At 34.5% G+C, this 25,821-nt stretch overlaps 1 protein-coding gene across 1 annotated transcript; it reads left to right on the forward strand.

Moving 5' to 3' along the window:
* LOC142342037 (uncharacterized) lies at window positions 1-23,552 on the forward strand. The gene is made up of 4 exons (XM_075393207.1): window positions 1-353; window positions 4,546-4,857; window positions 6,118-6,334; window positions 22,963-23,552. The coding sequence occupies exons 1-4, from the start codon at window positions 131-133 to the stop codon at window positions 23,492-23,494; spliced, it is 1,284 nt and encodes a 427-aa protein (XP_075249322.1). The 5' UTR covers window positions 1-130; the 3' UTR covers window positions 23,495-23,552.
* The last annotated feature ends 2,269 nt before the right edge of the window (window positions 23,553-25,821 follow it).

The raw sequence follows: 25,821 nt of genomic DNA on the forward strand, positions 1-25,821 counted from the left end.
ACACATCTTTCTACGGTAATGCGTGCGTTGGTAATACCATTTATAACTAGCTGGTATTTGTTAAAAGTAACTACTTACTAAATTTGGTTTGATCAGCCAAAACAGGCGTAGCAACTGGCTAGCCCACAAAATGATTTATTCCAACTCAAATCATTGTTTTACTTCGGATGAAAAGTTTTTCGTTTTAAGCCCATTTCAAGACTGGCTGTATTTAATTGGGTTGTCTGTTTGTGGGTTTGGGTTTATTTTGTCCTTGGTGACGTTTGCCATTTACTTGAGGAAGACAAACAAACAATCCAAGGATATTTATGCGTGTGCTCTGGCTGTTTGTGACTGTTTGTCCAACCTTACAGGTAAATATTGGTAAACAAAATATTTTCCCAATAATTTTCATAAGCAATTAACCCCAAGATTTTTAACGTACAGTAGATAAAAACAGTGGAAGCATTCAATATTTACCAACAGACTAATCAAGGGCAAAATTGTGCTGTGATATGACCCATATTACGTATTAAAAGCTCAACTTGTGTATACTTTGGGGTTGTTTTCGGCTTTCAAGGACAATAGTGACCTTACTTAGTAACAAACTATCACACAAAATCAATAACATAGACGATCGAAAAGCCATGCGTAAGCAGATACAAATGTGACAGATAAGGCATGGATTTCGTCACTTGTATTGGCGAATAACGTAAACTTTATCCACGATTTTGAGCTTTTTTGCCTAAAATTTTTTTGCTCGCGTTTGATAAGCAATTAATTGAGACCGAATTCAGAGATTTAATTGTTCCTGAGTAATGATATGGATAGTTGTCAAACTGTCAAAGCTGTTAATTACCTTCTTAAAACACATTTCTGTCTGCTTCAGGTATCTGTTTTTGACATTAAGCTTTGGCAATCTTAGTGTTCCGATCCACTTGGAGAGGGGGTGGGTACTATTTAATCAAATGGTCTTTTGATGAGTCAATTTGGACCGAACGATATATTCATCATAGAGTGTTGCGGGTGGTATAATTGGAAAGTCCTTCCAGCGCAGAATGTGCCATTAAAAAGGTTTTTCTGATTTTCCTTTTTACAGGGAGTTATCGAGATTAAGATTTTTGTCAACAGTAGACGGAACTCCGTTGTTTTTATTCACAATTTCCATATTTTTGTCAATTTTGCAAAACTTTGTTAAAATTGATACTATAAATGTCATTGGTGTTATTTTTAAGGACAGAGGAGGCTTGGTAATTGGTTCTATCCGAGTCATTTGGTTAATAACTTTGCTAAATTTTTTGAATTCCAGACTTCTCCCTAAATTAAAAACGGCTCCTAATGAGCATTTTTTCCCCAATTGGTTTAAATATGCTGGAAGTAGAGAACTAACATGCAATGTCGCAATACCTGAAAACTCCAAAAAAGGTGGTTGTACTTTTGTTTCCTATATTAGTCTTCTGTAATCAAAGTTTTCGAAAACTAAATCAATATATATTCAAAATGCATCAAATGTGCTTGCTTTTTTGAAATATTTCAATTGCTAGTTATCCCTATTAAGCGCCGGACGCGCAGGAAGAAAGGGACTAGGTTGGGACTCACTTAGATTCTTTCAATCAATAATTGTTCGGACAATATTGGGGCACGGTCTTGTTCAAACATTTTCTCGCAGTTTTGGTAATTTCATGTTAATTATCGATGCGAAAGATTTCAAATCGAGGCCCAATTGATGAGCGACCCTACTGAAAACAAAACTAAGCCAATTGAACAAAGATTATGTCTTCAGACAAAAGCTCATAGTTTTCAGGGCTTTGACAATGCGGTTTCGTTCATTTGTCATTGTTGAAGATTCATGACTTCATTTTTTTATTCACAGATCCAATTGAAGTCAATGAGAGCCATTCGTGAAATAATGCAAGGCTTCCATCAGTTATCTAAGGTCTTTTAGGACTTTGAGTATAATTATTTTAAGGAAAAGTCATTGAAATTTGCCATCTATTTTAATCTTATTTTATTCCACTTAAAGCATAACCACAGTATGTACATGGCAAAAATGAGCAAATACAAATGTGACAGAAAAGGCATGGATTTCGTCACTTGTATTGGCGAATAACGTAAACTTTATCCACGATTTTGAGCTTTTTTGCCTAAAATTTTTTTGCTCGCGTTTGATAAGCAATTAATTGAGACCGAATTCAGAGATTTAATTGTTCCTGAGTAATGATATGGATAGTTGTCAAACTGTCAAAGCTGTTAATTACCTTCTTAAAACACATTTCTGTCTGCTTCAGGTATCTGTTTTTGACATTAAGCTTTGGCAATCTTAGTGTTCCGATCCACTTGGAGAGGGGGTGGGTACTATTTAATCAAATGGTCTTTTGATGAGTCAATTTGGACCGAACGATATATTCATCATAGAGTGTTGCGGGTGGTATCATTGGAAAGTCTCTCCAGCGTAGAATGTGCCATTAAAAAGTATTTTCTGATTTTCTTTTTTACAGTGAATTATCGAGATATATCAACAATAGACGGAACTCCGTTGTTTTTATTCACAATTTCCGTATTTTTGTCAATTTTGCTAAGTTTGTTAAAATTGATACTACAAATGTCATTGGTTTCATTTTTAAGGACAGAGGAGGCTTGACAATTGGTTCTATCAGAGTCATTTGGTTAATAACTTTGCTAAATTTTTTGAATTCCAGGCTTCTCCCTTAATTAAAAACGGCTCCTAATGAGCATTTTGTCCCCAATTGGTTTGGGTATGCTGGAAGTAGAGAACTAAGATGCAATGTCGCAATTCTTCAAAACTCCAAAAAAGGTGGTTATACTTTTGTTCCCTAGAGTAGTCTTCTGTAATTAAAGTTTTTGAAAACTAATTTAAAATATATTCAAAATTGCATTAAATGTTTTTGCTTTTTTGACCTATTTCAATTGCTAGTTATCTTTATTAAGCGCAAGACGCGCAGGAAAAACGGGAACAGGTTGGGACTTAGATCCTTTCAATCAATAATTTGCGGTTTATATTGGGGCCCGCTCTTGTTCAAAAATTTTCTCGCAGTTTTGGTAATTTCATGTTAATTAACGATGCGAAAGATTTCAAATCGAGGCCCAACTGATGAGCTACCCTACTGGAAATAGATTAAAGCCAAGTGAATAAAGATTATATCTTCTGACAAAAGCTCATGCTTTTCATGACTTTGACAATGCGGTTTCGTTCATTTGTCAATTTTGAAGATTCATGACTTCATCTTTTTTTTCACAGATCCAATTGAAGTCAAAGAGAGACATTCGTGAAATAATGCAAGGCTTTCATCAATTATCTAAGATTTTTTAGGACTATGAGTAGAATGGCTTTAAGGAAAAACTCTTTATGATGGTTCTGATTCTTAACTAATGGTTTTTTGGCTTTTTTACTCGGAAGTTTGATTCAAAAAAATGTGAGTTTTGTTTTCTTGCCCATAATTGAGGCGGCAATTGCTCCTTTGTCTGACTGTCACAGTGAATATAACTCCAATTAGCCCGCACATAAATTTGCAAACGCAGATTTTTAACGATTTCAATGAAAAGCTTACAGTTTTTTTAACGGCTGCGAAAGCGTTTTCTTGCAAAAAAATATGGGAATCTTTTTTGCGTGAGGCTTATTCTTGGCAACCGAAGTCTTAATTAAGTCATTCAGTATTTAAATATATCCTTTTAATGATTTCAGTTTACCGCTAACAATCTTAAAGAATATCAACAATTTTTTTAAGAAAACATTATTGTACTTCCCTATTTTGGTTCGCATTGTCGTCAACAAGTAATTTCGTCTCATTTTGATAAAACTCATCATTTTTCTGTGCAGTGACCAATTTTTTCGGTGCTGGTCATGTATTGACTGACGTCTTAAGAGCCTAGAAAAACGTTTTCAAATAATTTCCTGAGTTTTCGCTACTTTTCAATATTTTTGGTTTTTGCCGTGTATTTATGTTGCCTTTCTCACAAAGATCCTTTGCAGAGAAAATAAATGTAAAATAAAAGGAAACCCAAGTGAAAAATTGATATCGTTTTTGTCAATTTAACGTTTTCACTGATTTTCAATGTCCAATAATTTTAATGGCTTCAAGGCTGGGAATTCGACTAATTGTTATGAAATTTTGAGTTCTGTCCGTATTTGTTGCTTTTCGCCTTTTTATGATCCGGTCTTATTTTTAACAAGCCCAACTGGTTGCCTGAGCAGCTAAAAAGACCTCATTAATAACAAAAAAGCCAAAATAATATCATATGATGTAATATATATTTCCCAATTTATTTTTTCATATGATACTATGGTTCTTTCATAAATGATAGTCCATAAATTTAAAAAAATGATATAAGGTTTAAAAAAATTCAGAGATATTTTTTAGAATCAATTTTTAGACATATTATCAAAGAAATATAATCAAAGCTTGGGTAACACTTGTAAATGTGGAGCAAGCAAAAAACAAGATAATTTTTAGTGGTTCTCGATTTGCAATAGTAAAAACCCATAGCTTCATAAAAACTTAAATAATTAAGCAATCGTTTTTACATAACTTTCTTTCCTCTTTAAAGGCGTTCTCTATACCTTATCCTCCTTGTCAAGATGGGGGTACAGCAGATACATGTGTCGAAGCACAATCTACCTGTGGAGAGCCATTCCCACTCTCTCCTGGGCTCTCATTCTGTCAATTGCTGTGACCAGATATTTCGCAGTTATCAAATACGACCTGTTCAAACGAAGGTTCAACATGAAAGTCGTGGTTATCAACATGATTGGGGTGGTTGTCTTTGCATTTGTGGCCGCAGTCCCTTTTCCTTTTCTGTGCACCAAAGTCGAATGTACGTACGAATCGGATCTGAAAAAAGCTACAAGACCACAAGCAGGTTAGAAGGAATTTTCCGCTCTTTTAATGAAAAAAGTGAGCAAGCTGAATGAGGGCTTTAATCGATGAGATGTCTCGATCACCTCTGATCACACCGTTCCAGACCAAATTTACTTATCATCAAACAAGTCTATGTCGTGCCTTTGAAATCACCTCTGATAAAACTTTTGGTGTGCTCGAAATGACCCCACGTACCTAACTCCAAATGCGTTTCAGTACTGGCCCAGTATAAATGCAATTCGTCGTCCTTACTGAATCATAGACTGATTCATGTCACTTTTTTGACTTGTCAGACTTGCGTTCAGTCTGATTTTACAATGGTCAGACTTGGACCAAGTGCAAAAATAAAGTTCCGTACTTGGATCGAACCTTCTCTCCCTAGACATTTGTCCTCCTTTCTTCGCCACCATGCCTGTTGCAATTTTGTTTTTTGCGCCGTTAATATACGCTTGAAAGAAGCAAATTTCAAGCGAGAGAGCAAAAAAATTGTTACATGGGAGACTTGCATTTTAATTGCCCACTACTGATTTACACTTGCAGTTCAGTACGGGCTCTGATCAGAAAAAGTTTTTGGTAGAAAACAGGGCTGTATAATGTATGTTTTTTCAATTTCAAATTTCGACTCAAAATGAACGTGTGGTTGATTGATAAACGACGTATATCGATAGAATTCATTTTATGCATTTTAGGATTCAATAATGCACATTTTTTGCATCATCTTAGCTACTGCAGTCGTTTCGACCACCACAACTCTTACAGAAGATTATTGAAAAAATTGACTTTGCATCAAAAATCTGCCCGTTTGAGAATATTTGTGCGTTCAAATAGCGCTCGAGTTAATCTCTGATTAAACCATTCCAGACAAATTGACCCTTTATCAGACAAATTTCAAATAATTTTCCTTTTTTTGTGATCTTCAGGATTTTTCCAGAGTATTTCACCACACAACGCGCAGGTTTGAGCTCCAAGATGATCTAATAACAGGCGGATTCGGTCTGAGACTCAACTTGTGTAAGAAAATGCTGGTTTCTGCCACTATTTTGCTGAAACCGATCAAAGCTCTTATGTATTGTTTTTGCGAAAACTTCCGTTTATTTTCAGTGTGTGAGTAATCAGTTTTTGTAGAATTGGTCCACAGTTGGTGTAAAAATTGCCCGATGAACACGAAGCCGAATGTCTGAAAGAGTGTTAAAAGTCAAATTTTGGACTATACCATCTCTTTCCCTTTTCATAAGAAGAGTTGGGAGAAAGGATTTTTTAGGTGACTACGTGTACCAGTTGAACAGAGACTGGACAATGGAGAACCAGAACGAAGCTCTCTTCCAGTATGTCTCTCTGTACAGAGTGGCTCTTGTATCTATCATCACAATAGCACTCATCTATCTCTACTCAAGGATCATCATGGATCTGAGGAAGAGATCAGCAGATAGGAAAAGACTCACTGCTCAGATTAGAAGACTGTCGTCATCAGAGAGCGAGTGAGTTGATTTTTAAAAATTTAAAACACTCACGCGCACATTTTAAAATGCCGAAAGTCTGCAGTGCCAGAAGTCAAAATGCCAGAAGTTGCTACTTAGCCAGAAGTTGAATTTCGTTGACTTTCGTCATTTCAAAACGTGCGCTTTTTAAAACGTTTCGTGTTTTAAGCATTGTTAAGTGATTCTGCAGAAGTCACTTCGAAATCGCTTCGCGGTTCCCGATAAACGCCAGAAGTTCTCAGTGAGTTCAAGCAGAGTCATTACATAATATTTAACCAAACGATAATTTGAAGCCATTAGTGTAAGTCGCCATTTTACCTCAGCTTTCTATGAGTGATACAAATGTTTCCAATAGAAAAAAGACAGCTGAGAAGTGACTACTGTTAGTGCACTTCAGACTAGAAGCCTAATGCTGCTCCGCTGAAGTTACGCAGAAACAAAGTTATTTACTCATATCTATGATATTATTAGTTAACGCTTCTATTGAACTAAGTGCGAGGAAGTCTGTTTTTGAATCAAATCTATAAACAGTATGAGATATGGGGAAAAGCAGAAAAAGGAAAACTGAGAACATGCTACTGTTAATTCACTGCAGATTAAAAGCCTAATGCTGCTTCGCTGCCATGACGCAGAAAGAAAGTTATTACTACAATTTGTCATTGGTGCACACCACTCTGAACAATATTGATTCTAAAATCAAGACTCAACGGAGGTTAATTAGTGGGAATTTGTTTTTTTGTCCAGATAGCTTGTGTTTGTTTATGCTCAGCATTCGGCAACTGTTGGCTTTATACCATGGTCTAGACCTAGAATTATTAAAAGACCGTCCGCAACCGATTTAAAGCATGAAAATACTGTCCTCGACAAATTTTTGACAGAAAAATTACCTGTCGGGACTTTGCGTGATTAACTTTGCCTGCAGATTAAAAGTTTCCTTTGAATATTTTTCGTAATGGTTCAGTACTGAACAGTATTCATATGCACCGTTTCAGTTATGACTTGCTCTGAGACCAACTAACGTTTATTGATAAAACTTCCCTGGACGAGCGAGAATGGTTATCTTGTAAGATCTTACAAGATTCTTATAAAAGATGTTTATCTTATAAATTGCGACAAAATTCTTACAAAAGATGGTTATCTTGCAAGATCTTACAAAATGAATGGCTATCTTGTAAGATTCTTGCAAGTTCATTCCGGTTGTACAGCATTCTCATTGGTTCTTTTATGCGCAATTTTCTTCATTTAATTCATTGAAGTTTTGAAAATTAGTTGCGTATTTTTGACTGATAGTTTTACTAATTAGTTTGACTGAAATATGCTGTTCAAGATAATTTTTACTGCATCAGTACAAAATTACCAACTTTTACTTTTGACTTATTGCCAAAAACTCAAAACGTGAATGAAATTATCATTTTTCCCCTGCTTTTTATGCTCTTAAGAACAAAAAAATTGCAGAATTATTTATTGTTAAATGATTTTTTTTTTCATAGCATTCAATCTGGAGGAACAGAAAAACCCATATTCGCACTTTCCATTTAGTGCTGGGTGTAAATTTAATACTCAAAGAGATTTTTTTAACTTCCAAATTTTACACTGTTTAGAACAAATACAAGTTTTTTCTTCTTGTGCATCTTCCCCAAAATTTTTTATGCGCTGTCTATTTCAGTTCTGTGTGTTTCGATCCTTGCAAGACAACGGTTTACCTTGTGAGAATCATATAAGACGAATGTTTATCTTACCTTGTAAGAGTCTTGTAAGACGAATGCCTATCTTGTAAGAATCTTGTAAGACGAATGCTTTTCTTGTAAGAATCTGTCAGAAAATCTTGTAAGACGACAGAATCTTACAATATCTTACAAGACAACCATCCTCAGTCCATGATTGAACTTCATTTTAAATGATTGAACTTCATTTTAAAGGAACACAAAAACTGATCAAAATTTTTGAGAGATCATACTACGCATTTTGGAATGAATTGGTTTTACTTCAGAAATTGTACTTTGGTGAAACAGTGGCGTGGCTGTTTGTTCTAGGTATTGTTACAACATGATTATTTAACTTCTATGCTCTTAAACTCGGTTGCTTAAAACGGAATTTGTATTTCAGCATTTGCACCAAAAAAATTGAATTTCAAAAGAATCTCAAATGCATCCATTTTAATTATTAAGTTTTTCTCATTAATTGATTTTCTCATTGATCCAATTCTCCAAATGTGGCCGCAATTTTTTGTTTACATGATAATTATTCAATCAACAGAATGAAGTCGTAGAAATTTCAAATATCTTCTTGTGCTTCAAATTGAAATTTGGTTCATGTGTAGTTATTCAGTTTTACTTATCAATATAAATACATGAGGAGCAATTTCAATATGATTTTTGTTCATCAATGACAGCCATCTCGTGACATTCACAAACAACCCCCCCACATAAAATATTCAATAAAATATTCTGATTCCCAGCAAAAATGTATGTTTTAAGAATAGAACCACAAAAACCAATCAAAATGGTTTTTAGAAAATGATTTCAATATTTTTCCCGAGAACGGTATTTTTGATTTAAAGAGAAGATAATAATTACAAAGTTTTTCAAAAGATATGAATTTTCGAATGGAGGACCCTCTCTAACGATACGGTTCTAACGTTCAATTTTCCTTTATCCATTCAAAATTGTCAAAAAATGAACTACTATGAATAAAAGAAATGATTCCGTAATAGATTACACGTTAGAAGTCGTTTGACCCTAAATTTTTGGCGCAAAATTTTATTCATTTGAAAGTGAATCCAATATATGTATTCCTAATTGACCCTTCTGAACAACGCTTGCCTCAAATTTAATTGCCGGTTTTTGAAACATAAAAATGAGAAAAGGGAAGCAGAAATCACGTCAAGATAATTTAAAAACACTGACAGAAAATTGACGTTAGATTTCACGTTCTTAACGTAAGTAAATTTGAAAGATTTAAAGTGAAAACATATCACGCGCTTTGTAATTGTAACCCAGCCTGAAAGTAATTAAAATCCCTCCTCAAAGTAAATGGAATTCACGATTACTGCAATCAAAATCCATGCCCTGACATTTACGGCTTTTATGTAAACAGATTTCTACAATTTACCCTAATTAAATTTCACTCATTTTGATTTTTTTCACAAATATTCCTCAACTGTCTGTGGGAATTTTATTTAAACAAAACTACTAAAACCTACGTTTCGAATTGTCCAACTAAAACGGTAAGTACATTTCACATTAATTCTACTTAGGAAAGATAGCACGTAGATTATACAAATTCGTAAGCGTTGTCTACGACCCACCGTAGGGTAGCAAAATTTGCAAAAATACCCATTAATTCTTCTAATGGCACTAGTAGTAGTGAAAATGCCGGTATTTTAACGGGGGGGGGCTGTCCCCCCGTTACAATACCGCCATGGCCTTTTTTAGGTATCCTTTTCGAAAACTTGTAAAACTTTTTGAAAATTTTGTTTCTCGTGGTTGGCAAAGACTTGTAATTTTTTTGAGAATTTGGTGTTGTGAGAGTGGTGGAACTTGTGAAATTCTTGGAAAATTTTTTTGGGTGCGGTGGATGAGTGAAACTTGCAATTTTTTTTTTAAATTCGGAATCCTTTTTCTAGTCTAATGAGACTAATGAAGGACTGAAAAGCGAAAGTGACTAACCTGATGGAATACTGAGGTGAGGGAAGAAAAAGATCGTTTAAATTTGATAAATTTTTTTTCCAAAGTAAGAAATTTAATAGTTTTGCGAGTCTGAGACGGAACAAGTGGTATTAATTTTATGGGTTTTATTGCCCATATGTTTGAATTAACAAGCAAGTGCGAAGTATTGAAATTGGAAGTTTGTTGAGTTTCAAGCCTGGAGAGAAGTTTCAAGTAGAGTTTTGAACTGAAAATAGCGCATGAGAATGAATGGGGGACAAAACATCATGAAAATTGACTAAAAAATTGAAGAAATTGGGGTTTAAAATTTGTCTGAAAATCGGCTAAAAAAGTGATTTTATCGCTTCATTACTGTGTAGGGAAATGCTTGATAAGGGGGCCAATTGAATTTTGATAAAATTACGGGTTGAAAAGAGTTTGAGTGAAGCGCTTAAGGTGTATCTTTGAAGCCATTTTGCGTCAAAAACAGACAAAATTTTGAAAAAAGTGCAAAAATAGCTTTTTTTTTGGTAGTAAAAAGTTTTAAAAAATTGTTTTTCGCCGCCAATAAGCATTTCTATACAATTCCTAAACTGTTAAAATTTGGTAGGAGAAATACTGTTAAGGGATCGGGTTTATATTTATATTATTTAGTGATAACTTTTACCTATATTTTTTGTAATTTTTGATGAAAAAAGGCCAAAAATATGCAAAAATTGTTGTTTTTTGAGATAAGAATGTAGAATAAAATGTTCTATGCTAGTTATAAGCGAGTGGGCAACCAAGTTTTATAATGTGAAAGTTTGCTAGAACAATTAATATTGAGTAATGGGGTGTTGTTTCCATGTTACTTTTTGTTAAATTTTTGTTATTTTTTGGCTTTTTTTGACAAAAAAGTGAAAAAATTGATGTTTCTTGAGCAAACAATGTAGAACAAGGTAATGGTTCTTAGTTGAAACGCAATTTGCAATTAAATTTTGTCATTTAACAGCTTGGCTAAGCAAATAATAATGACTTTTACCCCGAAATTTTGTTATCTAGCAAACGAATTGTTGTTGCTTCAGTGAATACATACGAAACAACGTGAACATATATTACTCTACGACTCTTCAAAACAGATTCCGAGGAACTTCGTTTTAAGCAAAGAATAACTCTCTCAGCGGCTGAATTCGACCTTCTCGGCCAGAAATTAAAAACGATTCAAGATCTATCATCTCGAGGAACAGCAAAAAAAATTAAACGAAGGCAACGATCTGGTTGTGAAAGTGATCTCGAAGAAAGACCTCAGTGCGAAGGTGGAAGAGCAAAAAAAGCACGACAAAAAATAACAAATAAAACAAGTGAAAGTGACAAAGAAAATTAATTGGCAAAATGGTGGAGGCAATGGTTGAGCGCATACTGGATTTTTTTCGCCAGTTTTCCAAACAATATCGTTACTTTATATGTCGAAGTGAGCCTATATTTGACCATACAGTAACAAAGAACGTTGCCTACAGCTTGCATATGAATGACGATTTTAGCAAAGTACCTGGATCTCATTATCATGTTATTGCCTCCAATGGCCAACTTCCTGATTCTTTCAAGTCTACAGCATCCAAACCATTTATTATACATTGTTTCTTCACCTGTTTCAAACTACTTATTAAAACTAACTTAACAAATACAGTTTTTCGTGGAGAAATAAAGAACAAAATTGACGAAGCGGTGAAATACAACGAGCAACACCAATTGAACTTTGCAAACTCTAAGAGAAAACAACCTAACATTGATTGTGTTTTTACTAATACTGTTCAAACTCAAACTGACTTTTTGCCTAATTGTACTATTGATAGATTTAGTTATCGATAGTTATTGATAGATTCTATAGTGTTTATAATGGTGGTCTGTACGTTGAGTTTTCCAAAATACTTGATATATTAAATAGTGGCTATTGTTGTTTGAATGTTGAGAATAGTTTGATTTTGATAAATTTTAATATGGAATCGAAATCTTCTAATTAATAATTGTACTCTTTGTTGTCTTTGAGGAAAAAAATGGGCAAAAAAATTGTTAATTAAAATTGTTAGAGCATATGATTAGCAAAGCGTAGCAAATCATTATCGTTGATATTCAACAATAAAGGATATTCGTAACCAAACATCACATGCGCAATATAAATGCAAAAAAGTCCACAGAGATTTGAGTTTTGACTTTGAACTGGCTTAAGTTTGAGTTCTTGAGTTATTTCATTATAAAACTGTACCAGACGGGAATACACTATTTGGTAATTTTGTATTAGGATTCCAAGCGCGTAGGCCAAATAAACTTTGTTTTCGTGAAACAAAAAAACCATCCAATGACTTCAATCACATTGCGCTGGTGAAGCATTAACTATAATAAAACCTTCCCTTGTTAGCTTTGGAAAATTGTCCGCTGCAAAAACTCCGTAAAAACAACATTTCAAATGAAAATATTTTCGCTACAAATAGCGTATTTCATCACTATCCATCGGTGGGGTAGGTGATAATTGAGTTTTTTCTCACCTTTCGTTCCGAATTAACATAAAACGTTGAGCTTCCTTCGCCCAGAAATAAATTTTATACCTTGGCTGCCAATGCTCACTGAAATGTAAGTTGAACCGAAATTGAGCACTTTGTAAGTTTTGGGTGAATGAAATCACGAGAAGCCTCTTGGGTTGAAGTTAAATCAAAAGCTAGAATAAAGTGATCGGGATAATTGTCCAGAGTTATTCCATGCCCAACTTTGTCAAGAAAATCCAAGGCTTCCAGAGTACTGAAGTAAATGCGTTGGTTAAAAGTTGTTGAGACCGGAGTTCCAACAATAGGTTGACCATTTCTATAAACAACAATAAGGCTCAAATTGAATTTCTGGCAGTGAAAAGGATTTGGTGTGAAAAGAATTAGTATTATCATACGTCGTACAGGTTTTTTCGAGAAAATATCCTCATGGCTCCAACCTCTTATTCCAGTTGTAGCTAAAAAAAGTTCGTGGCAATACTTCTTTATAGCGATATAGGGTAGGTGTTTTTAATAGAGTTTTCTCAATTGCCGTCAAAACATGATCCGCTTTTGTCATTTTTCTAACGTAGAGATTAGCTTCAATTATTCTAACTTTGTAATGTTTGTTTGACACTGAAATTACAGCAAAATCATTTGTAGACCTTCTAAATGAAATTCGCCTAGTAACACCAATAATTATGTGTTTGTCACAAGTTAAAATATCACTCGCCGGCTTTTAAATAAAATAGTTTTCCTGGGAATTAGCAACAAGAGCTTTTCTGGCCGCTACGTCGTCCGCACAACCCTCGGTGCCATCAATTTTAGCTGGCTCAACCTCGTAATAATATCCCTGACAGGCTAGCCATGTGTTTTTTGCACCTTTTCCTGAAGAAAATTCCGTTTCAATTATTGCTTTGTGCGCATAGTTTCCGTTTGTGTTGGAAATTTTAACACCTTTAGCACATACAGTGCATTCTGAAAAAAAATGTAATACGTTGTTGCTAAAGTATGGCTCGACTGTAATCGTAGCATCAGTTCCTTTCCTTAAACCGCCGCCATTGTTTCGGGAGATTTTGCATTTAATTTCTAGGAGAATTTTTTGTAAATCTATGAAATTGTTCCTATCGCCCAAAACTTCAAACTGAAGCATTGGACCGTCCGGGGAGTAGGAAGGTCCAACTTTTTGAGTAAAAGCATTGTCAAAAGTAATAAGCAGAGGCTGTTTTTCAAACAAATCATGTGTGGTGTGTGTTGCCTCTTCGGGCAGTAAATTAGTAATCATTTTTATCTTTAGAAAAGAAATTTGACCGACTTCTCGTCAAAGGCTTCTTCTTACGAATGCCTTGTGTTGGCTTTTCACCGTTAGTTTTTAATTTGCGCATTCTTCCTGTTTTCGATCCACCGACTTTTTTTCTTACAGTTTTTTGCACAGTCGATTTTATTGCTTGTTTTGGAGACTTTTTCTTTGTAACAACCTCTACCAGCTCAGGGGCTGCTTGAACAATTAATTCACGTCCAATCTTTTTGGCTACAGGCGAAAGAAACTTTCTTGCAATTGGTAATGCGGCTCTGCCAATACCTGCTCCTAAAGCCCCAAAACCACTTCATCGTCGGCGATAGTGTCCTGAAAAGTATGGTGATACCGATTGTTGTTGATAGTTGATTGCTTCCATTTATTCGAATTTTTTTAAAATTTAAAGTCAAAATAACTTTTCCCGCTCAAGTGAATGGAACTAATTGTCCAGTTTCTGTCCGCAATTGAAATTCAATTGACTTAAAATTTTTTGATAGTAACCTTTGTATTCCAAGTTGCTGAAAACAATACTGTGTGTTGGCTCAATTTCGCAGGGACTAGAGCTTTTCAGGCCTTGTTCCGAAACAATGACTCGAATAAGAGGTGCTTTAGTATCATCTACGTTTTGATACTCAATTATGTTAACGTAAATAAAAATTAGTTGCTTCCCTGCAGACAAACCGAAAGGATAATCTCCAGCAAAAGTTTTTTCTTCGTCATCTGCCATGGTCAGATTTTCAAAAGTGTCCAACATTTTGTATCCAATATGATAACCAGACCCATCATGAATACCGTTGAAACCTAGTATGCTTAGAATTTCGTTATCCGGAAAAGTAATTCCTTCGTTTTTACCAAAAAATAGGAATAAAACTCCGTTGATTTTGTTAAATTGATAGTCAAAATGAGGCAATCCGCTAGCTGTTTTTAAGGATCTCAAAAGATGGTCACGGTTTTCATAGGAACCAATTCCAATGATAGCTCGTTCTCCTCCGTATGGTCTGGAGACAGCATCGAATGGAATACTTTTCTCATAAAACTTGAGGCCTTCAGAAGAAAATAATTTCAGATCACTTTTGTTCACTTGATTCATTTTTGCCGGGAAGATAATTTCACTTAGTGCAACTCGCCAATCCCCCTCCAAATTAATTTTTTCATTGAAATATTTTTTGAATGAGGACACAGTGTTTTGAGGAAAAATATTCATAGAGGCTGATGAAACTAATTGAACCGTGAATTCATTAATGTTTTGTTATTTCACTACTGTTGTCTCTAACTTTGACCAACTCTAATTCATAAAATTTTCCTTTGACTGGCTTTTGGGATGCGTCAAAGAGACTATAAGTAGGGGGATTTGATGTAGGTATATCGTAAATCTCAAAAATTTTGTTGGTAAAAGTTTGCTTGTATCCTTTTCTAAAAGGAAGATCCGCTTTTGATAGTCGCACAGAGTCCCCAACGTAAAACTTTGGTCGGCGAACAAGTTTTGCGGAAACATTAAAAATTAATGATATCAAGTAAGGAACGTCTTTCTTTGTCTTTCGGCGCCAATTTCTTTACCCGGTTGACTCTAGAGTTAATGGTTTGTACAAAGCTCTGCAATTTATTAATATACGAGTATGTCCATTTGTCCTCTAAATGCTTGTATATCAAACTCTTGAGAGATCGTATATTTCTTTCCGCAAATGCTGATTTTTTCTCACTGAAAGTTTTCTAAACTTTGATTTTTTTCTGACAAAGAGTGCTGAAGGAGCCCTTAAATTCTGTACCAGCATCGACCCACACTTTTTTAGGTCTCTTGTTCTTTATCATTTTCTTAAACGCATCTGCTGTCTTTGTGGCATACTTTGATTTTAAGGGTTCGACGCGTAGATAACGTGAGAGACATTCCACCGCAATCAATAAATATTTTACATCTTTGTTCTGTTTTGCTAATTTATCCACATAAGCCGAGTCTAACGACCAAATCTCATTTATGTCGTAAGCAATAACTTTCAGTGTTGGAAATCTTTTTCTATTTTTTTATGCTTTGTGTGGGCATTTTTGCCCTCTAGGAACAATTTCACTTTACCTGGTTTCAAATTTGTGACTTTTTGTAGATTTTTTACGCTTCCGCGTGCTGAGGGACCTTTCGTATAATTTAACTCGAACCAATTTTTTCTCATTCGTCAAAAGACTCCCATTTCTTCTCCTCTTGCTGAGTTCTGTCTTCCTTTGAGGTTTCGAAACCACTTCCGGTGTTTGAGGACTCCTCTGTAAGTAATTGACTGGTTTGTTCGTGCTTGATTCTTTTTGGCGCAAAAGATTTCTTTTTTTTTGTTTGGTAACTCTTTGAGTTTTTTCCGGATCGCAATTTTAGCATTACTGTTGATCACCAAGTCTTCTTTTATGTTTAAGGCCTCTAGAATTTTGAAATAATCTGGATTAGTTAGTTTTTTAGTTGGTTGCTGCAAATCATAGAGAAAAATAGGGATATTTAATCCTGTCATGGTTCCGTCAACAATGAAATTTTCATTTTCGCCTATAACAAGGTTTTTTTATTCTTTAGTGAGGTTAACTTTTTTTCCGTCCTAGTAAATTTCGGTGGCGCTAGCATGTTGAGACTTTGAAGATTTTTGTCTGCTTGTAATTTTGACAGCCCAGTAGGAACAGTTGTTTCCCTTGTATCCAAAATTTTTTGGTTCTCTTTGTCAGTGTTTTTATTTGGTCGCATACGGTTCAAAAACGAAAATTGAGCACCTCTATGCTGAACTCTGGGATCATTTAGAATTTGTGGGGAATATGGTCGCTCCTTCATAAACTGATTTTTGGGAATCAAAATAAACTCTTCGGCAGTTGACATTGCTTAACTCAAATGGATGAAACAATATTAGATAATGAGTTGAATCAGTTCGAAACCGGTTTTTGTTAGTAAAAGTGCTCGTCGTTTATCCGTTGATGAAATTTTCTTGAGAACACCTTCTAATATGTGGCTGTAATTTTCGAAGTCTCTTACTTTCTCTCTAACATGGGCCAGTAAAACATTGTGAAGACATTCACATTAAACCAGTATAACATCACTATCACAACTACGCAAATATTTCCTTAACTGTTTTGGCTGCAAATGTACCATTTGCTCAGTATAGATAATTTTTTCTCTTTCATTGTTTAGGGGAGTTGTTTTTGCTTTATCAGATGGAAGATAGAAAACTGTGCGACGTGGCTCAGTATTATTTGAACAATACAATAAACAATCAGAAGTTTTTGGAGCGAGATCGATAAGAAAATGCCCAAACGGGTCTTTCGTTGCCAGTTGATAGCAGTGTTGTAAACATTTAACAAGGTTCAACTGTTTGCCTAAAAACTCGACTTGTTCAATATCGGGAGCTGATTTGAACAAAATGATGTGTGTTGTGTTGAAGTCTATTGTACGAGACCACTTGCTCTGTAGATGAAGGTTGTGCTTTATATAAATAACATTAATGTTTTTTAACGCCCTGCAGTAGCCAATTTAACAAATTCGTTGTCATTGCAAATTTCTTTGCACCAGTCGTCCATTATCAAAAGACAGTTTGCAAGGCTATTCAAAAATTCTAAATTGGCGTACTTTTTAAACGTAACACCAAGTGTTTTCTCCGTTTTTATGTATATCTGTTGCATTTCTCTGTATAAAATATAATTTTGTTAAATTTTGGTAAAATTTCCACTCGGCTTTTTGAAAATTAACTATGTTTTGCCACAACCTGAGGGCCCTACAACGGCCATGAAGACCCTATCTTGTGTAGACAAAATCTTATTCATAGTCTTGGATTTGGTAAAATGTAACCAACTAAACTAGACAATATTGTTATCCAAACTGATGTTTCTTCACAATTTGGTTTTAAATTGGTTAATTTAACAATCCAAAGTGATACTAGAAGTAATATAACAAACATTTGAACAAAAATACAACTTCTGACCGTGGCAACGTTGTTTGATTTCAAAACTTCCATGAAGATTTGCTGCTACTTTCTTTTTCAAAAAAAAACTTTCTTCTACAACAGCGTCAACTTGATCAACTGTTACTCCTTCAATCTTGTGACAAAATATATTTGTTTAAAAAATGTATTGAGAAAAGTCGCTCTACATAAAGAATTCATATCAATTTAATTGAGTTAAAAAGTCTTTCATATTAACCATAAAGCACTCCGAGAGTCTCTCAGTTTTGTCATAATGAACAATTTTGTGTACTCTTTCTTTCTTCATAGAGTGTTGAATCTCCGTTGGCAGTGAAGGATCGTTCTTGTCAATTTCTTCAACAACCGGGTGCTTCGACATCAGTAAGTGTCTCACAAGACAGACTCTGGGTTGAGTTTTTGACTTTTTGTTTTCTCCACTGAAGAGCAGGTTCAATATAGTATACTAAATGAGTAAATGAGCGAATTTCGTCCTCAGTCAGCAACAATTTAACTTTTCTCTGTAAAACTGGTTTCCGGTTTTTATGGTTTCTTCTTTGGAAATTGAAAGACTCAGATTCCCGTCCCCCGTAATCAAGGCGCAAATTGTTGAACTTGGTGACAAGGGTGCTTCCACTTTCATCAATTCCCATGATTTTGACAATTTTGTGTAAAATAGTTCACAGATATCGAAGGACACGCGAGTGAATTCAGATCAATGATAGAGCACTCAAGCAAATCTGACCAAAAACTTTACTTTTTCCTCTCCCTTAGCGTAGAATATCGAACCCAGATTTCTCAAACGAACGTTTTGAATTATTTGTTTTAGATAAGTATAGTGATAGTTTCCTGTGTCCCAATCAATGTTGTACAAATTTCTAGTCAACCAACTGAAAGATTGCTTTTGTTGAGTTGTTAACTCACTATAACTTGTTGGAGATAAAAAGGACACGCATTCAAGATAGTCCTCCGTGCAAACACCAAGTTCTTCGACAATAAATTTTTCTTTTCTGTTCCGAAACCCTTCAACGTCTAACACAACTGTTTTGCTGCTCAGCATTCCAATAAGTGAAAAATTGACGGATTAAAAACCTTTATATATACGCAAAACAATGTTCCCGACAAATGACGGTAAAATATAGTTGATGCTTTTCCAAGGAAGCATATAAGAGTAACCAGGTCCTTTGTTATATATTTCGTATATGAAACCACTTGCGTCGTGTAAAATAGCGTGCAAACATAAAACTTTTGAGATTTTCAAGTATCAATCTACTGAAGAATTATCTATGCCAATAACACCACCGCAGGGCCTCAATTTTAGCGCTTTATCAAAATCAAACCCTTCAATTTCACCAAAAATATTCACTTGTAGCCAGAAAATAATTTAACCTTACACTGTTGTTTGGGTATATTGATGAAACCAATAAATAAATTTCGTGGATTTTGTTCAAACAGTTTCTGCATACAATTGGTTTTTCAAGACGCATACCTTCTTTTTGCTAGCCTGGCTGCGCAATAAAATGATTGGGAATATAAGAAAATGGATTATTGGCCATTGAGTCGCGAAAAAAAATTATTAGCAACAGACAAAACGGGTGTGATTTATTAAGCACATACTTAATCTTGATCATAAAAAAGCAAATTCAATTGAAACCGTTTTAAGATAAGGAAGCAATAAAAGAATTTTCCTAGCATATGCTGGTCTTAGTTTGTATGTATCCTCATAAATAGTTTGTACAATACACCAGTAACCACACGCACACACACACACACAAAATGTATACGAAAAATGTTAACAATACGTTATTTTGTTGATTACCATTGATAAGGAAGTATTAAATACGTTTGAGTGGTATGCAGACACGAAAGGTAGCGTAAAAGCAGTGAGGTCAAGTTTTGTTCCAAAACTTAATAAACCCGCGAGTGTAACAACACTCGCGAGAACACCTGTTGAGTCCCAGACATTAACAAACCTGAAAGCCTTATATATCTTTTGATCTACATGGCATTCCTCAGATCAACGCTGTTTGGTATTTGAACAACATACTGCTTTCATTAATTGCTCTAGATAAGAAAGTAATAAAATTGGGTGTGTACAGCTAGCACGGAAAGATTGGAAACGATAAAACGAATAGTATACTAAGGTTCACTTAAAATACAAGGATTTGAGTGTAATGAACTTATGTGTAAAGGCTACTTGACTGATCTTTTACAACAAAAACGGAAGGAATTGATTGAACACGCCTTAGTTTAGAATTATAACTGAACTCTTCATTTCCTAATTTTCGCTTCAACTGTCATTTGCCCAATTCCAAATTTTATTTAGCAGAACTGTTCCTGGATTTTGACAACAGATTCCTATTGTTCAATTCGATTACCAAAATTCTGCTATAATCAAAGAAATAATTCTGATGTCTCCTCTAGCCATCATTCTAAAGGCTGAATCAACGCCTGACAGCCAAACAATTGCTTATGAGACTTACAGAAAACAGACTGTTGGCATTGTAAAGCATTATTATCAGTTAGATGAGTGGGTTACAGTAAATCACATGGCTGTGTCCATTGTGATTTTTGATTTTATTCAGTCATTTCGATTTGAGAAGGGCCTTGTGAAAGGAGCTCAATACTTGCTGGATTTTGTAACGTCTTATGTCAGAGAGTTTGTATTTTACTCAGACACATTGGACGATGGAGTACGACACATTTTTTAGGATTATGACGTAAGAAAATCAAGAAGGCTACTGGAGAGATCTTGAACTGGTTGAAAGCATTTGGAAAATGAAACCAGATATTGAGAGCCCAGAAACTTTTAGCGAACCACCAACACCTGCTATGGTTCATGATACAATTGACTGTACACCTGACAACAAACCCGAAAATAAACCAGATGACGTTTCGAGCAGTGGAAGCCTTGCGACTACACCCGTGAGCAATTGTTTTGCACAAAGGGACGAAGAATCGATCTCAGTTATGAAAACTAAATCAAACTAATTCCTTTGTTGATATTGTTTGTTGTGTGTGACATTCTTCTGTGAAGCTGAATTTATAAATTTTGACTATTTTATAATTGAACTCTCAGATCATTCAGCTTATTGCAAGTATCAAACTCTAGCGAAAAAGCATTTCATGTTATTCGTGGTAAAAGTCACTAATATCGTGAAAGGAAAATTTTTCAGTCATACCTTTGTTTCCGTTGTGGAAAAGAATACACTCTTAGTGCTATCAACACGCTGTAAGAGGAATAACAGAAATGCGGCTTGCTTTGAATTGAATCGTAGAAAAATGCAATACCAATAAAAAAATATTTGAGATCACTTTTCCTCACTTTGGCTTTACAAGGTCGATTGCACAGATATGCTAGCAATAGAACCCAAACTCAAACTCAGCCTAGTTTTATGGTTACCACATCCAAGCTTTGTCTACTATGTAGTGAAGTCATACATGAACACTTCAAAAAAGTCCTCATGGATTCATAAATGTGTTAATCGCCGGTAAAATTGTCAAAATCATAACTTTATTGTTCTTAATCTCTCGCACTTTTTATCCACAATTTCGGCAAAAATAATTGAAATGAACTTGTACACTGAATACTGTACAATTGGAAGTCAGCTATTTTAGCCGACTGTTCTTTTATAACATTCGGTTCGCAAAATAGTGATAGTTTTAACTAAAAAACATAAAAAGTAACAAAAAAACATATATTCAGCACCCAATTAATCAGTATTTTTTGTTTCGCAAAGCTGCTAATAAAAAAATTTGCATCGTAAATTTCTTTTCAACTAAGAAACAACAATTTTTCTACATTTTTTGCCCAAGAAAAATCAATTTTTTCACATTTTTATCAAAAAAAGCCAGAAAACGACAAAAAATTATCAAAAAGTAACATGCAAACAACACCCAATTACTCATTATTAATTTTTCGAGCAAAGTTTCACCTTATAACACTTTATTGTTCACTCCCTTATAACTTGCATACAACATTTTATTCTAAATTCTTACCTCAAAAAATACCAATTTTTGCACATTTTTGGCCTTTTTTCATCAAAAAATACAACAAATGTAGGTACAAGTTATCACTGAATTTAGAAATTGCATGTCAACTAAGAAATATTACTTTATTGTACATTCTGCGGCCAAGAAACGTCAATTTTTTCACTTTTTTGTCAAAAATAGCAAAAATAACAAAAATTTAACAAAAAGTAACATGCAAACAACACCCAATTACTCTTTATTAATTGTTCGAGCAAACTTTCACCTTATGAAACTTTGCTGCCCACTCCCTTATAACTAACATAGCACATTTTATTCTACATTCTTACCTCAAAAATTAACATTTTTTGCACATTTTTGGCCTTTTTTCATCAAAAAATACAAAAAATAAATGTACAAGTTATCACTTAATAATATTTAATATAAACCGATTCTTTAACAGTATTTCTCGTACCATATTATAACAGTTTTTAAATTACAAAAAATGTTTATTGGCGGCGAAAAACAATATTTTTTTTCTTTTTACTGCCAAAAAACGTTAATTTTTTGCACTTTTTTCCAAAATTTTGTCTGTTTTCTACGCAAAATGGCTTAAAAAATACACCTTAAGCGCTCCACTCAAACTATTTTCAACTCGTAATTTTACCAAAATTCAATTGGCCCCCATATCAAGAAAAATTGCAAAATTTTCGAAAAATTTTACTAGTTTCACTCATTCACCGCACCAACTTTTTTCCAAAAATTTTACAAGTTCCAACACTCTCACAACACCAAATTCACAAAAAATTACAAGTCAAAATCTTCGAAAAAATTTACAAGTTTTCGAAAAGGATACCTAAAAAAGGCCATGCCGGTATTGTAACGAGGGGACAGCCCCCCCCCCCCCCCCCCGTTAAAATACCGGCATTTTCACTAATACTGGCACTTATTAGTTGAATATGCGTTAGGTCAGTATTTTTGTAGTTGGTTGTGTTCCGGGCAGTTTCGCAAAAATGGTATTTGGAAATGAACACATTTCAAATACATTTTTTGGGAAGTTTACCATTTTAACGGCTTTTGAAACAAAAAATCAGAGAAAGTTCAACTACAATCTCCATTTTACAATATAAGTGACACGTCATCGTAAATCTCGCTCAATTTTAAAAACAGACCGCTTGTCTAATTGCTCAATGTTTTCCTGCAAAATTTTCGAATAATAACGTTATTCGAGTTATAGTGTCTGGCGTTGGTGTTACGGAAAAGACACCAAAATTTTACCAAGGTTTGAAAAATGTTTGACATTTTTTAGGCTTTCGGACTCCATGGGTCGCCAAAGATCAGAAACAGTTATGGAAAACCTCTCAAACCAGCTGGACGCTCTGACGTCATTCTTCTCGGGCGCAACCGAGAAGGTCAAAACCCACATTCAGGCAACATTCGGGTTCTCAGATGACTCGGACATGAGAACCGAAGTCATGTTCATAAACGTCGCAGTTTTCTTCGCCGTTACAAACTTGCCATATTCAATTGTCGAAATGATTGACGACTTACGAGAGAATTATAACCCGAACCCGAAAACGACCAGCATGTTTCTTCTGTTCTTCCTGCTAGGGTTCAGCACGAACCCATTTATTTTCTACTTTTCCAATCCCTGGTTCAAAAACGAGCTGAACACAATTTGTGCCCGAATTTGTGGATGTTGTGGGACAAAAAAGAAGGGAAAAAATAATGCTGGGAAAAGTAACATTTCCAATGGACATGAAACTGCTTCGAAAGATAACTCAACAATAAGCATAGAAACTGCTATAGAAGATCAGGAAACAGCTAACAATGATCAATAAAATGTTTTTAGAACTGGAAGGATTATGTTCTTGTAATTTTAAGAAAATTCTCGTAAAATTTTGCGAGCGAATGTGGTGAAAATGTTTGGTTGAGGTGAGAAAAAAATGCCATGCAGTCAAGCTATACTGTTGTTCAGTCCCAATAATTCTCAAATGACGAATCTGACCGAGATCAAAAGATTGAAAAAAATCAGGACCAACTTAGTCCTGAAAACAAAGAATCTTGACCGAAGCTAAACAGAAATTGAAATCTCTTTGGAGACTATTTTAAATAAACTGATTTCGTGGGAATAGTAAAAAAATCAGTAGTTAAACAGGAAGTTTAGTAATTACAAAAAACTAGCTGGTTGTAGAAAGCGTGAAATATCTTGACACACATTTTTATTTTGATAGCCATATCTCGTGGGCAAAGTAATGCGGATTGCAAATCTGGTCAAGGATTACAAATAAAAAATAAACACCTTTACTTTTAAAAAAGAATAATTTTTATGTTTTTTGAACTACTCTCTTCCCACAATTGACATTTCTAAGTGCTCACCCCATAGATATTTTTCTCCAGGTTTTTCTCTGAAGGTCATTAGGAAACACTACTGATTATTACTTAACCCAGAGATTCAGAACATTTTTTAAACATGATAAATTTTCTGAGAAACATGCAACAAAATTGCAGAACCTGAAGTCAGAGATATATTAATCAAAGTTTTCCGCTTGCCCAATAAAGTTTAGCGATCGAATAAAGTTTAAAACACGGTCGTTTTTTATTCTTTTGAAGTGTATAGACCAAGTATTTTAGAAATAGGGCAAACTGAAAAAAAAGAGGATTGTTTTTCGTTTCCAGTTTAATTTTTTGCCACGTACCACTTTTTTAAAATTTTAAACCCAAGCCCAAATTCTTGGCCTTTTAAAATCCCTACGAATCAGAAATCCTGCAGATTAGTGATGATAAAATTCACAACTCCCTGACCCAGAGGTTTTCATCACATTTTCCAAGTACGATAGGAGGTTTTTAAAACAAAGTGCGAACCCTGATCTTAGTTAAAACTTTATTAGTACAAAAACACGACAACTATTCACAAAAAGAACAGAAAACACAATTGCGTTTTCCAACTATACATCTCCCATCTTCGACGTTTTCCAGTTTTAACCAGAAAGCCATCTTGTTTCGTGCTTTGCAATCCATTCAAACTGGAAAACTTCCGAAAATCTCTTTTTTTGAACAACTCTTTCATCCAGAATGTCACTTCTTATATTTATATTGCGAATTTGTTATTTAGAAACTCGTATTAAATTTGCCAAAAAATTGATATTGAATTACTGATTGTGACTCTGCTCAAACCATATTCAAAATAAGCCTGACACTTAATTTTCTTTTCAGTGTGGCTTGCTCAAGCTGAATGCTGCAGAAATAAGAAATACCTTTACAAAACAAAGACGATTTGTTTTTCTGTTGGACTGAAATTTTCTACGGCACAATTTTTTAAACTATTAAATCCAAGGCCAAATTTCTTGTTTGTTTTAAATGTAGAGATATAATTATACAATTTCTTGCATGTAGAGATAAAATTACTCAAAAATTTTGTTGACAATGAACAAATTGCAGAACCAGATGTTCAATTGACAATTTTGCGGCTGTAGGTTACAGGTTAAATTTTTTGAAAACAAATTTCAATATGCAAAACATTAGATTTTATATCAGTTATTGGAAGTATAGGACTAATTTTCAATTAGCAAGGGTAACACCCAAAATATACGTCATATGTGTACAATTTGTATATAAGAGCACCTGGTTGAATTTTCTGCCTAAACTTTTTAAAATCCATTACTTTTGTCTTGATTTGTAGTTTGGTCAAATGAGGCACAATGAAAAGTTCTCAGACAAGAAGATCGCCGGGCTGGTTATATAACAAAAACCTGGTTTTTGGAAAAGATACTACGATATTGTAAAGCGTAAAGCTGTAAATCTCTACGCAAAAAGAACTTTATATAAAAGTCAATATTAGCCTAACAAACTCTCGTGTTCCTCCCAATTTGAAAAGCCTAGAAAGGACAAAGATAAGCAACAGGTTTTCGAATTACTCAAGTGGGATCTGACACAATCGGTTTTTCAGTTCGCCCTCGGGTAAAAGGGGAAAAATTTGCAAAACCTTGAAAAAAAAACCACTCAATCTATATTTTCTATCAGTAGCGGATAAAGGGTGGTATCCAACCAAGCACTCAACGCTAGCGCGTAATCGTGCTCGATTGGATACCACCCTTTATCCACTACTACAGTGTTGGATATGTCCCCTACTACATATAAAAATTACTCTATATTCCATTTCTTATAT

Source organism: Convolutriloba macropyga, chromosome 7 (assembly GCF_964194025.1).
Source record: "Convolutriloba macropyga chromosome 7, txConMacr16.3, whole genome shotgun sequence".
Taxonomy (NCBI): Eukaryota; Metazoa; Xenacoelomorpha; order Acoela; family Convolutidae; genus Convolutriloba; species Convolutriloba macropyga.

What these genes read in the sequence shown, in the direction of transcription:
- LOC142342037 (XM_075393207.1), top strand. Translation starts at nt 131, where the DNA reads ATGATTTATTCCAACTCAAATCATTGTTTTACTTCGGATGAAAAGTTT. An exon ending in CTGTTTGTCCAACCTTACAG is followed by an intron (nt 354 to 4,545) that starts GTAAATATTGGT and finishes TCCTCTTTAAAG; the next exon opens with GCGTTCTCTATACCTTATCC. An exon ending in AGCTACAAGACCACAAGCAG is followed by an intron (nt 4,858 to 6,117) that starts GTTAGAAGGAAT and finishes AGGATTTTTTAG; the next exon opens with GTGACTACGTGTACCAGTTG.